The sequence below is a fragment of the Salmo trutta genome, chromosome 27 (assembly GCF_901001165.1).
Source record: "Salmo trutta chromosome 27, fSalTru1.1, whole genome shotgun sequence".
In the NCBI taxonomy this organism is placed as follows: Eukaryota; Metazoa; Chordata; class Actinopteri; order Salmoniformes; family Salmonidae; genus Salmo; species Salmo trutta.
Genome location: NC_042983.1, coordinates 28886189 through 28900784, shown reverse-complemented (window position 1 = coordinate 28900784; position 14596 = coordinate 28886189). Strand labels below are relative to the sequence as shown.

The window sequence follows — 14596 nt, the reverse complement described above, 5'->3', positions numbered from 1 at the left end:
TGAAGGACAGGCTGGATTTTCTCATCCAATGCACTTTGGCCCGATTCCAACCCGAGTTAAGTAATGGAATGTTAATCCCATTTATGCACTTTTCTTTCTGTGTATTCTGACCTTGAACTTAAGCATGAGAAAATCATGCTATTCACCTGCTTATTGTTGTGGGTGGAGATTGAATAAATGGAGGTGTGTTACAGCTACGCCGTATTCTGTCTGACTTTGACTTAATTCCACCAATTCCGTGAGTAAACCATGAATAAGGTCTAGTGGAAAAAGCATCTACTTAATTTTTTTTAGATATAAATAACAGCATTCTCCATGCACTGAACTTCTTTGAGGAAAAGATCATGATCATTAGAAAGCAAATTACGGACTCCTCTTTAAATCTGCGTATTCCTCCAAAGCTACGTTGTCCTGAGTCTGCACAACTCTTCCAGGACCTAGGATCAAGGGAGACACTAAAGTGTTTTAGTACTATATCTCTTGACACAATGATGAAAATAATCATGGCCTCTAAACCTTCAAGCTGCATACTGGACCCTATTCCAACTAAACTACTGAAAGAGCTGCTTCCTGTGCTTGGCCCTCCTATGTTGAACATAATAAACGACTCTCTATCCACCAGCTGTGTACCAAACTCACTAAAAGTGGCAGTAATAAAGCCTCTCTTGAAAAAGCCAAACCTTGACCCATATCGAATCTTCCATTCCTCTCAAAAAAAATTGAAAAAGCTGTTGCGCAGCAACTCACTGAAGACAAACAATGTATACGAAATGCTTCAGTCTGGTTTTAGACCCCATCATAGCACTGAGACTGCACTTGTGAAGGTGGTAAATGACCTTTTAATGACGTCAGACCGAGGCTCTGCATCTGTCCTCGTGCTCCTAGATCTTAGTGCTGCTTTTGATACCATCGATCACATTCTTTTGGAGAGATTGGAAACCCAAATTGGTCTACATGGACAAGTTCTGGCCTGGTTTAGATCTTATCTGTCGGAAAGATATCAGTTTGTCTCTGTGAATGGTTTGTCCTCTGACAAATCAACTGAACATTTTGGTGTTCCTCAAGGTTCCGTTTTAGGACCACTATTGTTTTCACTATATATTTTACCTCTTGGGGATGTCATTTGAAAACATAATGTTAAATTTCACTGCTATGCAGATGACACACAGCTGTACATTTCAATGAAACATGGTGAAGCCCCAAAATTGCCCTCGCAAGAAGCCTGTGTTTCGGACATAAGGAAGTGGATGGCTGCAAACTTTTTACTTTTAAACTCGGACAAAACAGAGATGCTTGTTCTAGGTCCTAAGAAACAAAAAGATCTTCTGTTAAATCTGACAATTAAACTTGATGGTTGTACAGTCGTCTCAAATGAAACTGTGAAGGACCTCGGCGTTACTCTGGACCCTGATCTCTCTTTTGAAGAACATATCAAGACTGTTTCAAGAGCAGCTTTTTTCCATCTACGTAACATTGCAAAAATTAGAAACTTTCTGTCCAAAAATGATGCAGAAAAATTAATCCATGCTTTTGTTACTTCTAGGCTGGACTAAGGCAATGCTCTACTTTCCGGCTACCCGGATAAAGCACTAAACAAACTTCAGTTAGTGCTAAATATGGCTGCTAGAATCCTGACTAGAACCAAAAAATTTGAACATATTACTCCAGTGCTAGCCTCCCTACACTGGCTTCCTGTTAAGGCAAGGGCTGATTTCAAGGTTTTACTGCTAACCTACAAAGCATTACATGGGCTTGCTCCTACCTATCTTTCCGATTTGGTCCTGCCGTACATACCTACACGTACGCTACGGTCACAAGACGCAGGCCTCCTAATTGTCCCTAGAATTTCTAAGCAAACGGCTGGAGGTAGGGCTTTCTCCTATAGAGCTCCATTTTTATGGAATGGTCTGCCTACCCATGTGAGAGACGCAGACTCAGTCTCAACCTTTAAGTCTTTACTGAAGACTTATCTCTTCAGTAGGTCCTATGATTAAGTATAGTCTGGCCCAGGAGTGTGTAGGTGAACGGAAAGGCTGGAGCAACGAACCGCCCTTGCTGTCTCTGCCTAGCCAGTTCCCCTCTCTCCACTGGGATTCTCTGCCTCTAACCCTATTACAGGGGCTGAGTCACTGGCTTACTGGTGTTCTTCCATGCCGTCCATGGGAGGGGTGCGTCACTTGAGTGGGTTGAGTCACTGACGTGGTCTTCCTGTCTGGGTTGGCGCCCCCCCCCTTGGGTTGTGCCATGGCGGAGATCTTTGTGGGCTATACTCGGCCTTGTCTTCGGACGGTAAGTTGGTGGTTGGAGACATCCCTCTAGTGGTGTGGGGGCTGTGCTTTGGCAAAGTGGGTGGGGTTATATCCTGCCTGTTTGGCCCTGTCCGGGGGTATCATCGGATGGGGCCACAGTGTCTTCTGATCCCTCCTGTCTCAGCCTCCAGTATTTATGCTGCAGTAGTTTATGTGTTGGGGGGCTAGGGTCAGTCTGTTACATCTGGAGTATTTCTCTTGTCTTATCCGGTGTCCTGTGTGAATTTAAATATGCTCTCTCTAATTCTCTCTTTCTCTCTTTCTTTCTTTCTCTCGGAGGACCTGAGCCCTGGGACCATGCCTCAGGGCTACCTGGCATGATGACTCCTTGCTGTCCCCAGTCCACCTGGCCGTGCTGCTGCTCCAGTTTCAACTGTTCTGCCTGCGGCTATGGAACCCTGACCTGTTCACCGGACGTACTTGTTGCACCCTCGACAACTACTATGATTATTATTATTTGACCATGCTGGTCATTTATGAACATTTTAACATCTTGACCATGTTCTGTTATAATATCCACCCGGCACAGCCAGAAGAGGACTGGCCACCCCTCATAGCCTGGTTCCTCTCTAGGTTTCTTCCTAGGTTTTGGCCTTTCTAGGGAGTTTTTCCTAGGGAGTTTTTCCTAGCCACCGTGCTTCTTTCACATGCATTGCTTGCTGTTTGGGGTTTTAGGCTGGGTTTCTGTACAGCACTTTGAGATATCAGCTGATGTACGAAGGGCTATATAAATACATTTGATTTGATTTGATTTGGTGGTTGAAGATATCCCTCTAGTGGTGTGGGGGCTGTGCTTTGGCAAAGTGGGTGGGGTTATATCCTTCCTGGCTGGCTCTGTCCGGGGGTATCATCGGATGGGACCACAGTGTCTCCTGACCCCTCCTGTCTCAGCCTCCAGTATTTATGCTGCAGTAGTTTATGTGTCGGGGGGCTAGGGTCAGTCTGTTGTATCTGCAGTATTTCTCCTGTCTTATCCGGTGTCCTGTGTGAATTTAAGTATGCGCTCTCTAATTCTCTCTTTCTCTCTTTCTCTCTCTCGGAGGACCTGAGTCCTAGGACCATGCCTCAGGACTACCTGACATGATGACTCCTTGCTGTCCCCAGTCCACCTGGCCGTGCTACTGCTCCAGTTTCAACTGTTCTCCCTGTGGCTATCGAACCCTGACCTGTTCACCAGACATGCTACCTGTCCCAGACCTGCTGTTTTCAACTCTCTAGAGACAGCAGGAGCGGTAGAGATGCTCTCAATGATCGGCTATGAAAAGCCAACTGACATTTAGTCTTGAGGTGCTGACTTGTTGCACCCTCGACAACTGTGATTATTATTATTTGACCATGCTGGTCATTTATGAACATTTGAACATCTTGGCCATGTTCTGTTATAATCTCCACCCGGCACAGCCAGAAGAGGACTGGCCACCCCTCATAGCCTGGTTCCTCTCTAGGTTTCTTCCTAGGTGTTGGCCTTTCTAGGGAGTTTTTCCTAGGGAGTTTTTCCTAGCCACCGTGCTTCTACACCTGGATTGCTTGCTGTTTGGGGTTTTAGGCTGGGTTTCTGTACAGCACTTTGAGATATCAGCTGATGTAAGAAGGGCTATATAAATACATTTGATTTGAAATTTGATTTGATTTGATTTACAAATTGATAGGATCTATTGATAAGAGCTAGATAAATGAGTAATCCATTTGGATAAAGGAATTGTAAATATAAATGACACTTGTTTTAGATATATTTTACCTTATAATCACAGGAGACGTGAAACCAGTCATATGACAACCAATTAAAGCACATCAACTTTCCCATATGTCCCACATTAAAGTTTATATGCTGTGCCATTATGCAGAATAAAAATTGTACTGCCTTTTAACTTGCAGGGATGGGCACTCTCGAATGTCTTAATTATAGGTAACCCCGACTTTCTCTGTTTCCTATTTCTATCATGTTAAATACCCCAATCAGTATTGACCGTCAGTAGGCCAAATAACATATTCAACTGCCAATTTACTGTAAGTTCCCTTCAGTTGGTATATAGGCTACATTTTTATATTTGATTATTTTCCCCTAACCCTACCACCCCTTCCCTAATTGGAGTAAATGAATGGACAACAATGGAATAGCCTACATTATCATTCCATTTAATTACATTGTTTTGTTTACCTTAATTTGCTTCCTCTGTAAACGCTGTCATGGCAAGTATGTTGTTTTTGCTGAGGATCATTAGTAACAGTTGATAATATAAAAAAAAGAGGTTATGGAGCGGAGCTCAGACAAAGGCGTAACAGTTGGAACTTGACACGTGACACAATGCTTGGGTGTGTCATCACCCAGTTCCATAGTTAGTGCAGGTAACAGACAAGGGTATAGCCTACTAATGTACACTATTCTCCCTATTATAATTCTATGTACACTAATCTTCCAACATTACGATGGGTTAAAGAACTGAATGTGGCAATTTTCAGAATTCATCAATATATTTCATGTGGAAAGACTCCAAACTAGTTTTTTTTATGATTCATACATAGTTTCCTAACCCTAAAATTTGCCAAAATAATCTACAAAATCAGATAATTTTTTTATCTACCAGTTGGTGTTAAAATGTGTTTCTTTTATTGAACCCGTTCTCTTACTGAACCCTTTCTTGATCGATTCTAGTCTGTGGACAAAATTGTAATTTAAGTTACACTGTATTTAAAAGGGATGGTTTAAGATAAATGTATTGAAAACCCTATTGAATAACGTTGGCCAGCAAGTGGGAGGGTTTTCAGTGGTTGAATGACATTTCTACAATACGCAACCAAGCCTGTTATACCTACCCCTAAGGTAAGTCTGAATACCAACTACTGAGAAGTGTGTAGGAAAGGTGTGCCTAATAAAGGCGTAATTTCCTACAGTAAATTGGGAATTGGGCCCTATGGGAAGAATTGAGGAAACAAGTAAGGAGGAAGCAAGGTTTAAACAGCTAGTAAAGTTTTCAGCCACAGCCCATGTTATGTTGAAGTGACCCAACTGAAATTCCTCAGTACATTTTGTGTGTGTTAATCATTCATGACAATGACTCAGCAGAATTCCAGAAAATATTCTCACAGTAACTCCAACTTTATTCAAGTAAACATTGATTCACCTCAACAAAGAGACAATTATCTTTCTGATTATTATAAATCAACACTACTCTTTCACATGCATGGGATGCAAAAACTCAGGGAGATAAAGTATTTTTATGAGCTCCAATTCTATAATCAAAATAAGTTACATAAAAATATTTTCACATCTATCTTTCTGTCCCTTTAGCAGTGCATGGGTGAAACTGGATGAATCTCTCAGTGATGCGATCAGCCTCTGTCTCATTTGTCTCGCAATATTGATTACAAAGTGCTTGGACTTCAATAGTGAACTAAAACAACAAACTAACCCTTAGAAGTCCAAATAAAAACACAAAAATGTCAAACCAACCTGCATGTCTAAAATAAATGTGGAAATTCTGTGATTCATAGACACAAATGTAATGACTGACAAAAATCACAATGCATTACTTAAGAAATTCCCTCAAAGACCCTCATATTAAGCCATACTACTGTGCCAAATATTTAGATCTTTACTATCGAGGTCAGTAAACATTTTAGAGGTGTTTGTGTGTAAACATCTTGGGATACATCACTACTACAGAAGGTAATAAATATTGTATAAAAGTAGTGGGCCAGCCTGAGGGTTTCTGGTTGTGTTTACATTCCTCTTCATCTGAAGGAATAGCTCTCGTCGTCATAATCCATCTCAATGTCCTCGTCTTCCTCCAGGAGTCCATACTTAAACTTCCGATACACTGTACCATCCTGACCCATATACACAATATCTTCATCATCGTCATCCTCTTCCTCCTCGTCATCCTCAACGATGCGGTCACTGTAGTTGCCCAAGGAGGTAGTGGGGTCTAAGTCTGACCCAGCCCAGCCCCCATTGGCATCCAGCTTCTTGTAGCCATTGGCCTTCATCTGGGGTAAACCGGCGCCCGCTTTGGAGCGCAAGTGGAGGAACAGGAAGACAGCGGCACCCAGGGCTGACACCAGGAGCACGATAGCCAGGATGAAGACCTTGAGATGTCCCTCTGGCAGCTCCTCGATGCCCAGGAACACAAAGTTCACCCCAAAGACGCACTCCACTGGGGACGATACAGTGGGAGGTAAAGGGTCAAGGTTAGGGGTCAGTGAATAGTCACCACAGAAAGTATAGTGCTTTGATATTTATGTTGTAACTTGCAATATACATTTTGTTGCCAAGAGCACATTTGTATGCAATATACAACCACACAATACAGCATGGCTTAGACCTAGAGTCCAATTCAATCAAACCTGCATGGTGGTATTTAACCAGTAGCTCGCGTTCCCATGGTCAAATAAACCATGGGAAAGTGCGGAGGGGGGATGGCTTCGCTTACTTTGTGATGCCTGGCAGTCACAACACTCCCGGGGGAGGGGGCTGCCGTCGTGTCTGGTCTCGTTGCCGCAACAGGACAGACAGCGGCCGTCGTCAGCCAGGAGCTGGCTGGCTGGGCACACAGTGCAGTTCCACTGACCAGGACCCTTACAGTCCAGACAGGACGGGTCACACTTCTCACACTGTGGATCCGAGCCCTGGGAACACACATACATGCACAGATGATCAGACTGGGATGTTGAGTATTCCCAGTTATTGGGATAATTCCTGATTTTTAGCACCAGAACTGGAGAAGGAGGCCATAGAGGGAGTTACCCAAATAGCTGAAGCAGCGTAAAGTCCTATGAGACAGGGAGAGTCACATATCCCTCCAAAAAACCTGAAGCCCTCGAAGCACGACTTACAGAACAGGGCTCCCTCATCTGCAAACAGAGAACAGAGGGAGGAAGTCAACATTGTCATACTCACTAAGAAGTCAGTAGTGCAGCATTCAATATGGCACACCGTTTGTAATGCTACATTTAGTGAAAAACAGGAATTCTGTGCCACAAATTCAACATGCTTTTGTGGACGATCAAATGACCTTCCTACTCAACAAAGTCAATGGTGCTCGGCTCATATTACCATCACTACATCCTAGTAACTTTCAAGTCTGAGCTTTTACTAGATTTCAGTGATATCCATGCAAACCAGTGCAGCAGTTGACATTGCTATTCAGGTGATGCAGGTAGAGTGAGTTGATCTTTGCTACTTGTGTCTCTAGGTTGTGTCTCTCCCCTATTGCAGGTTGAGCGCGAGTTCCATTTGGCCTTTACCTTCGCAGGTCTTGCAGGTGGGGTGGCACTTGCGGCAGATTTTGGCTCTGGTGTCAGGGAAGTAGTTTGTGGGGCACGTCTGGAGGCATTGACCCGACTGCTTCAGGTAGAGGTACCCATCACGGCAGTTCAGGCAGTCCCCACTGCCCCTACCCCTGCACTTGCTACACAACGGGTCACACCGGTCGCACGTCCAGGTGACGGTATTACCGAAGTGACTTACAGAAAGGGAGAGAAGTAAAGAACTTGTAACGATTCATCACAAACGGTGAAGATGCCTGTTTCTGCTCATCTGCCAACTCCTTTTCCCACAAAAAAGCAGAAACGGACTGGCACCCTGGATTAAACTTGTCTGTAACTTATAAGTGATGATTGGCTCTTCAGACTTCACTGATGTGTGTGCGTCTCCTACCTGTCACCACAGGTCTCGACACAGCTGCGTCCCTGTTTGAACAGGCTGGGTTTACACGCTGCACACTGGACACTGTGGCGTCCCACACACGACACACAGCTGAAGTGACATCGCTCGCACACACGCTCGTCCCCATCACCATAGAAACCCACCGGACACTCATTCACACAGGTGTTGTCTGACGAGCACAGAAAAACCAACACGGTTAGAGGAAGAACACACATCATATCATCTAACCACAGAACAACTGGGTCATGTTCATTACGAACCAAACCATAAGAAAACAGACAGAAACAGGGAGAGACTACTTGGACTTGGTCCAATAAGAAACGCACGTTTTCATGAATTGTAACTCAGTGCTGACGGGTGACTCACTGAGCAGGAGGGTCTGCGGGTTGCAGCTGAGACAGTGCTCCTTGGTGGGCCCTGAGCAGCGGTGGCAGAGGGGGTGGCAGGTCTGGCAGTTGCCCTCCTCATCTTTGTAGGAGCGCAGGGAGCACTGACTGTAGAAAACACAGTGACCACTGATGTCCTTTCGCATGTTGGGCCCACAGCTGAGGCAGGACGAGGGCTCGGGACCGGAGCAGGTGTGACACGACCTGTCGCAGTCTGAGAGACAGACGTCACATCTGTTAGACACAGCACTATAGCTTCACAAAATAAATGCCTCCTATGGTAGGTTATGAGACCATCCAATGATGGTAAAATGAGTTGTGTGTATAACCCCAGTACCCTGGCACTCGGAGGTGGCTACGTTGTGGTAAGTGTCTGAGGGACACTGGGACAGGCACTCCCCGTTGTAGCGCACGGCCGCGGGGTGCCTGCACATATGACAGTCGTCTGAGTCAGGCCCGTCACACGATGCGCAGTCGGTGTGACAACGCACACACTCCTTCTGCTCCTCGCTGGGGAAGAAGCCCTCTGGGCAGTCATCTACACACTGGTCCTTATGTAGGAAGTAGTACTCCTCACACTCTGGTGCAGAGACAAAGGGAGAGAGAGAACGCTAAATACAGATATAAAATGACTCCTATCGGTACACTTAATATGGCCGCCATATTGAGTGTCATTCTTTTTTATGGCTGAATAGAGGAGATTAGAAAGAAAGTGGATCTTTTCATACTGTGGCTGACGTCCCCGCCACCCCCTTTTACCCTGACCCCTCCACCTCTGCTCCCCGTGCAGAAGCCTTACCCTTACACAGGCCGTCCTGGCTACACTCTATGCAGTCGGGTGGGCAGCGTAGACACTCTCGCTCATTGGGGTAGTGCCCGTCAGGACAGTGCCCTCTGCAAGAGTGCTCCAGGAGCAAGTACTGGGTCTCACAGCTCAGGCAGTGGGTGGCGTTCCCCAAGCAGGAGGCACACTCTGGGGCACAGGGCTGGCACTCGCCCCCCTTAGGGTAACCCCTGCACAGAGGACAGGAGGGGAGAGGTGAATGGAGTTTTACGGAACGGAACTTGACTGCAAGTGGGGAGAAAACTATTCTAATGACATGATACAACAACAAAAAAGACACCTACAGCATTCTAGTTGGAGCGTGTGTGTAAGAGTGTACTGTGTGTGTATATGCATGTGTGAAAGTCACAGATCAGTGTCAGGAGGAAGGGATGGAAAAATGGGGAAAGATTGATGAGTAGATCTGACCTCTGGCACTCGGGAACACACTGGTCGCCCTGCAGGTAGAGGTGTGTGTGTCCAGTCCGGCACCTCTGGCACCGATGAGCATCCTGGCACAGAACACAGCCTGGCAGACAGTCGTCACAGTGGCCCGACGTGGCATTGCCGAAAGTACCAGACGGGCACTTTGCCACACACGCCTGGCGGGCCATCAGAAAGCGCTCTACAGAGCCAGACAAGCATGCAGGTGTCACCGTATGCCACGTTTTGATTATTCTTCAATAAAGTCTGGTATTTTCTAAATGGAAAGTGTCACACTTCACCTTCACAATGGAAGCACACCATCAAACTACAGTAAAGATGACTTAAGAATGACTAAAACAGGTGAAAGCAGATAAATTACACAAGCAAACTCTGGCAACTACCCCCTGCCGAGGATAGAGGAGAACACAGCACTCAGATACTAAATACCATGCATTCAACTCTTACCTGTGTCACAGGTGTTACACTGTTCCCTCCCAGAGCCTGTGCATGTCTTACAGCTGGAGTGGCACTGCTCACATTCCCCCTGACCTGAGCAAATATTTATTCAAATAGTGAGACTATATTGCACTGGACAACCTTGGCAGGGGCCAGATTTGGCCCATGGGCCCACCAGTTGCAGACCCCTGAACTTATATGAAATGTTAGTTAAGTAAGTATGAAGGTCAGATGAGGTCTTACTGTTGAGGAAATGTTTGTCAGGGCAGGAAGCGGAGTGGTTGTCCACACACTCTCCGTTCATGTGAGTGAAGTCATCCTCACATGAGTCACAGTCGTCATAGTTGGGCCCGCCGCACGTCCGACACATACGATGACACAGTTCGCATTCCTGACTCTCCTCGTCGACAAAGAACCCCTCCTTACACTGCTCCACACACTCTCCATCTGGAGACACACACACTCGTTTAATAATCAACAACATAAAGTGTGTGTTTTACTAACTGACCCAGTGGCACAACCCAGAGTTGAAATATCAACTGAATGAAAGGTCCTACCTGAGACGTAGAAGCCCTCCTCACACCAGTAGCACTGGGACTGATCACAGTTGGCACAGTGGCTGTCTTCACACTTGGCACATGTCATGGTATCAATAACACTGTAGGTCCTGTCTGGGCAGCTCGTGTGGCAATCAGGCCCCAACCTCCACAAAGACAGAGAGGTGAGCCACAGCACAATATCTCTACAGGCTGCAGTGGAACTGTCTGAAAGATGATTCAACAAGAATGAACTTACTGGTAGTACTCCTTTGCACAGGTGACACATTGCTTGGGGTTTTCTGTATGGAGGAAAGGATTGGTGTCAATCATTCATCCAAAAGTCAGTTTCACTGTCCATCTCATTCCTCACCCTGGCAGTTGCTGGGTGCATCTGAATCATGTGGTGGATTCCACTATCAGTCTTCTCTTCATAATCTGCACTGAGCCAAAAACATTAGGCCAGGTGAAGGCAATATGGTGGATAAGAAACTTCCTGTGAATTTGCTCTCACCTGTCCAGTTTTCACATCAGTGAATGCGAAGGCAAGAAAATGAGGAGAGGAAGCCACTCCACACTATTAAGACATAACCAACAGCTATCATTTGAAATGTTATCTTTTCATGCCAGGAGATGGCAGCCTAGCATCACAACAGACCAGGCAGTCGCCAGTCCTACACCTATCTGCCCACTGTGGGGATGAATGGGATCCACTTGAACATATCAATGCAGCCTAATCCTAAGGACCATGCCTCAGGACTACCTGGCATGATGACTCCTTGCTGTCCCCAGTCCACCTGGCCGTGCTGCTGCTCCAGTTTCAACTGTTCTGCCTGCGGCTATGGAACCCTGACCTGTTCACCGGACGTGCTACCTGTCCCAGACCTGCTGTTTTCAACTCTCTAGAGACAGCAGGAGCGGTAGAGATACTCTCAATGATCGGCTATGAAAAGCCAACTGACATTTACTCTTGAGGTGCTGACTTGTTGCACCCTCGACAACTGTGATTATTGACTGGCCACCCCTCATAGCCTGGTTCCTCTCTAGGTTTCTTCCTAGGTTTTGGCCTTTCTACTGAGTTTTTCCTAGCCACCGTGCTTCTACACCTGCATTGCTTGCTGTTTGGGGTTTTAGGCTGGGTCTCTGTACAGCACTTTGAGGTATCAGCTAATGTAAGAAGGGCTATATAAATACATTTGATTTGATTTGATAATCCAATCCAAACTATTCTCTCCACATTTCATATGCGGAGTTCACCAAGTTCAAACTAATCACAACCAGCTCAGCCCACAGATATCACAATAAAAGCAGAGACCACTTAATGAGTTCATCTGTCTCAGGACTGTTGCAATTAAAAGGTGTGTGACTAGATGGGGACATGTAGGAACAGGGCGCACAGTCATATTTACTGACCCTAACCAAGACTTTTAATGATAACCACTAACCAAAACCACCCAACCTAATTCCCCTCCCAACCATCAAAGTTGTCCAGGAAACGCCTATCCCTGTCATCCCCTCAGCTCTCAGCAGCCAAAACATCCCAGGAGGAAAGACAGGAGCAACAAAAGCTCATTCTTCAGCTGTGCCCCATGGGGCATTCCTGGGAGACTCTTCCCCCAGCGCAGCACCACGCAGCTACACGGCTAGGCTAGCCCAGCCCAGGCCTCCCAGCACCCACAAGCCTCTACCTGCGAGAACAATTACTAAGAGAGAGCGGAGGGGAGAGAGAGAGAGAAAGACAGGAGAGCAAAGAGACGGAAATCAGGCCTTCAGGCCCTGTCTATTTCACATCAGGGAAAAAAACACCTCATATAAATATTCATGGAGCATGCCAAGATGAAAACTTCCACAGCTTTTCAAAACATTACACACGCATACACACACACACGCATCCACACACACACACGCATCCACACACACACACACACACACACACACACACACGCATCCACACACACACACGCATCCACACACACACACACACACACACGCATCCACACACACACACGCATCCACACACACACACACACACGCATCCACACACACACACGCATCCACACACACACACGCATCCACACACACACACACACACACGCATCCACACACACACACGCATCCACACACACACACACATCCACACACACACACGCATCCACACACACACACGCATCCACACACACACACACACACACACACACACACACACACACACACACACACACACACACACACACGCACGCATCCACACACACACGTGATATGGCACATTCAGTAAAAGTCACACAAACACAAGCTACATAATCAAAGTCTCTGTGGGGTTGGTTAGTTGATCCCTCTGGGGAATAAGGGAGATGAAGTTTACAAGAGACCCAAAAGACTTCATTATGTGACTCCCGGTTCAGGTGCTATCGCCCCTTACAGAGCAGGCTGGGAATAGACTACAGAAATAGACTACAGAAATAGACTACAGTACTGTGCGCTCTGCTCTACGAGGTGTATGGAGTGTTTTTTAAGTCATGAAGACAACTGTGGCCTGAGGGAAGGAGTTAGTGACAGACATCGGGGAGAGAAATTGTGTGGAGATTTAAGTACAGAGAGAGTGAGAAGTGATCTTTCACTCCCCCTTCTACTCTCAGCATCCATACAGTTTGGAGAAGTTTCAGTTCCAATTGAGAAATGCACATAATCAGAACCTGCATGTGAAAAGTAGTGGGGGGGACAGGGGGGGCTGCTGCTGCTATCTCTTATCATGCTCAGTCAGGCTGTAAGGGGTCTTATCATGCTTAGTCAGGCTGTAAGGGGTCTTATCATGCTCAGTCAGGCTGTAAGGGGTCTTATCATGCTCAGTCAGGCTGTAGGGGGTCTTATCATGCTCAGTCAGGCTGTAAGGGGTCTTATCATGCTCAGTCAGGCTGTAGGGGGTCTTATCATGCTCAGTCAGGCTGTAGGGGGTCTTATCATGCTCAGTCAGGCTGTAGGGGGTCTTATCATGCTCAGTCAGGCTGTAAGGGGGTCTTATCATGCTCAGTCAGGCTGTAAGGGGTCTTATCATGCTCAGTCAGGCTGTAAGGGGTCTTATCATGCTCAGTCAGACTGTAAGGGGTCTTATCATGCTCAGTCAGGCTGTAAGGGGTCTTATCATGCTCAGTCAGGCTGTAAGGGGGTCTTATCATGCTCAGTCAGGCTGTAAGGGGTCTTATCATGCTCAGTCAGGCTGTAAGGGGTCTTATCATGCTCAGTCAGGCTGTAAGGGGTCTTATCATGCTCAGTCAGGCTGTAAGGGGTCTTATCATGCTCAGTCAGGCTGTAAGGGGTCTTATCATGCTCAGTCAGGCTGTAAGGGGTCTTATCATGCTCAGTCAGGCTGTAAGGGGTCTTATCATGCTCAGTCAGGCTGTAAGGGGTCTTATCATGCTCAGTCAGGCTGTAAGGGGTCTATATGCACTTGGTTTTTAGTGCCACACTGATTGCTCACTTAATCTCCGACATTTTAGCCGATGGCATCGCGTTCCCGGAACAATAATCTCAAAGTCTGCTGCTTGTCTTTTAATTCTGAGGATTATAATTACCAGAAGTGGGGAGGCGGGCAGGGGGATGGTGAGGAAAGACATTCCACCCATGATTAATAACATCTTGCGTGGGCCTGTTTAAGATTTGACTGAATAAAACAGAATAATGCTGATGATGCATACCTGGTGTTCAGTTAGGGTACAGGAAATGAACATAAACTGCAGGTTCCCATAGGAAGGTTTTGGCAGTCTGAAAGGATCTAAGATGATCAGTATTATTGTAAAACTTCTAAGTATTAGTCTAAGGACTTGGGGGGGATCTGAGGCAGTCTAGTGGAGTCTGTAGTGGGATTCGAAAGTAGATTGACTTGGACTTTCGTGACAAGTGTATACTTACTCTGCAGACATTTCTTACAGCCCTCCTCACAGTGCAGACAATCCTCATACTCTGGGTCCTCCACCTCACCTGTAGGATAGGTACATCAT

At 46.2% G+C, this 14596-nt stretch overlaps 1 protein-coding gene across 1 annotated transcript in view; it reads right to left on the bottom strand.

Moving 5' to 3' along the window:
* Positions 1–5385: 5385 nt before the first annotated feature.
* pcsk5b (proprotein convertase subtilisin/kexin type 5b) overlaps positions 5386–14596 on the bottom strand; it is a 69994-nt gene continuing 60783 nt past the window's right edge. The window contains exons 24-37 of the mRNA XM_029717661.1: positions 14508–14576; positions 10861–10903; positions 10623–10768; positions 10309–10512; positions 10075–10158; positions 9613–9808; positions 9160–9374; positions 8698–8940; positions 8341–8574; positions 7966–8143; positions 7554–7771; positions 7054–7160; positions 6740–6935; positions 5386–6463 (exon numbers count right to left, since the gene is read on the bottom strand). Coding sequence (XP_029573521.1) covers positions 6042–6463; positions 6740–6935; positions 7054–7160; positions 7554–7771; positions 7966–8143; positions 8341–8574; positions 8698–8940; positions 9160–9374; positions 9613–9808; positions 10075–10158; positions 10309–10512; positions 10623–10768; positions 10861–10903; positions 14508–14576 — 2555 coding nt within the window. The 3' untranslated portion in view covers positions 5386–6041. The remainder of the gene's footprint in view (positions 6464–6739; positions 6936–7053; positions 7161–7553; positions 7772–7965; positions 8144–8340; positions 8575–8697; positions 8941–9159; positions 9375–9612; positions 9809–10074; positions 10159–10308; positions 10513–10622; positions 10769–10860; positions 10904–14507; positions 14577–14596) is intronic.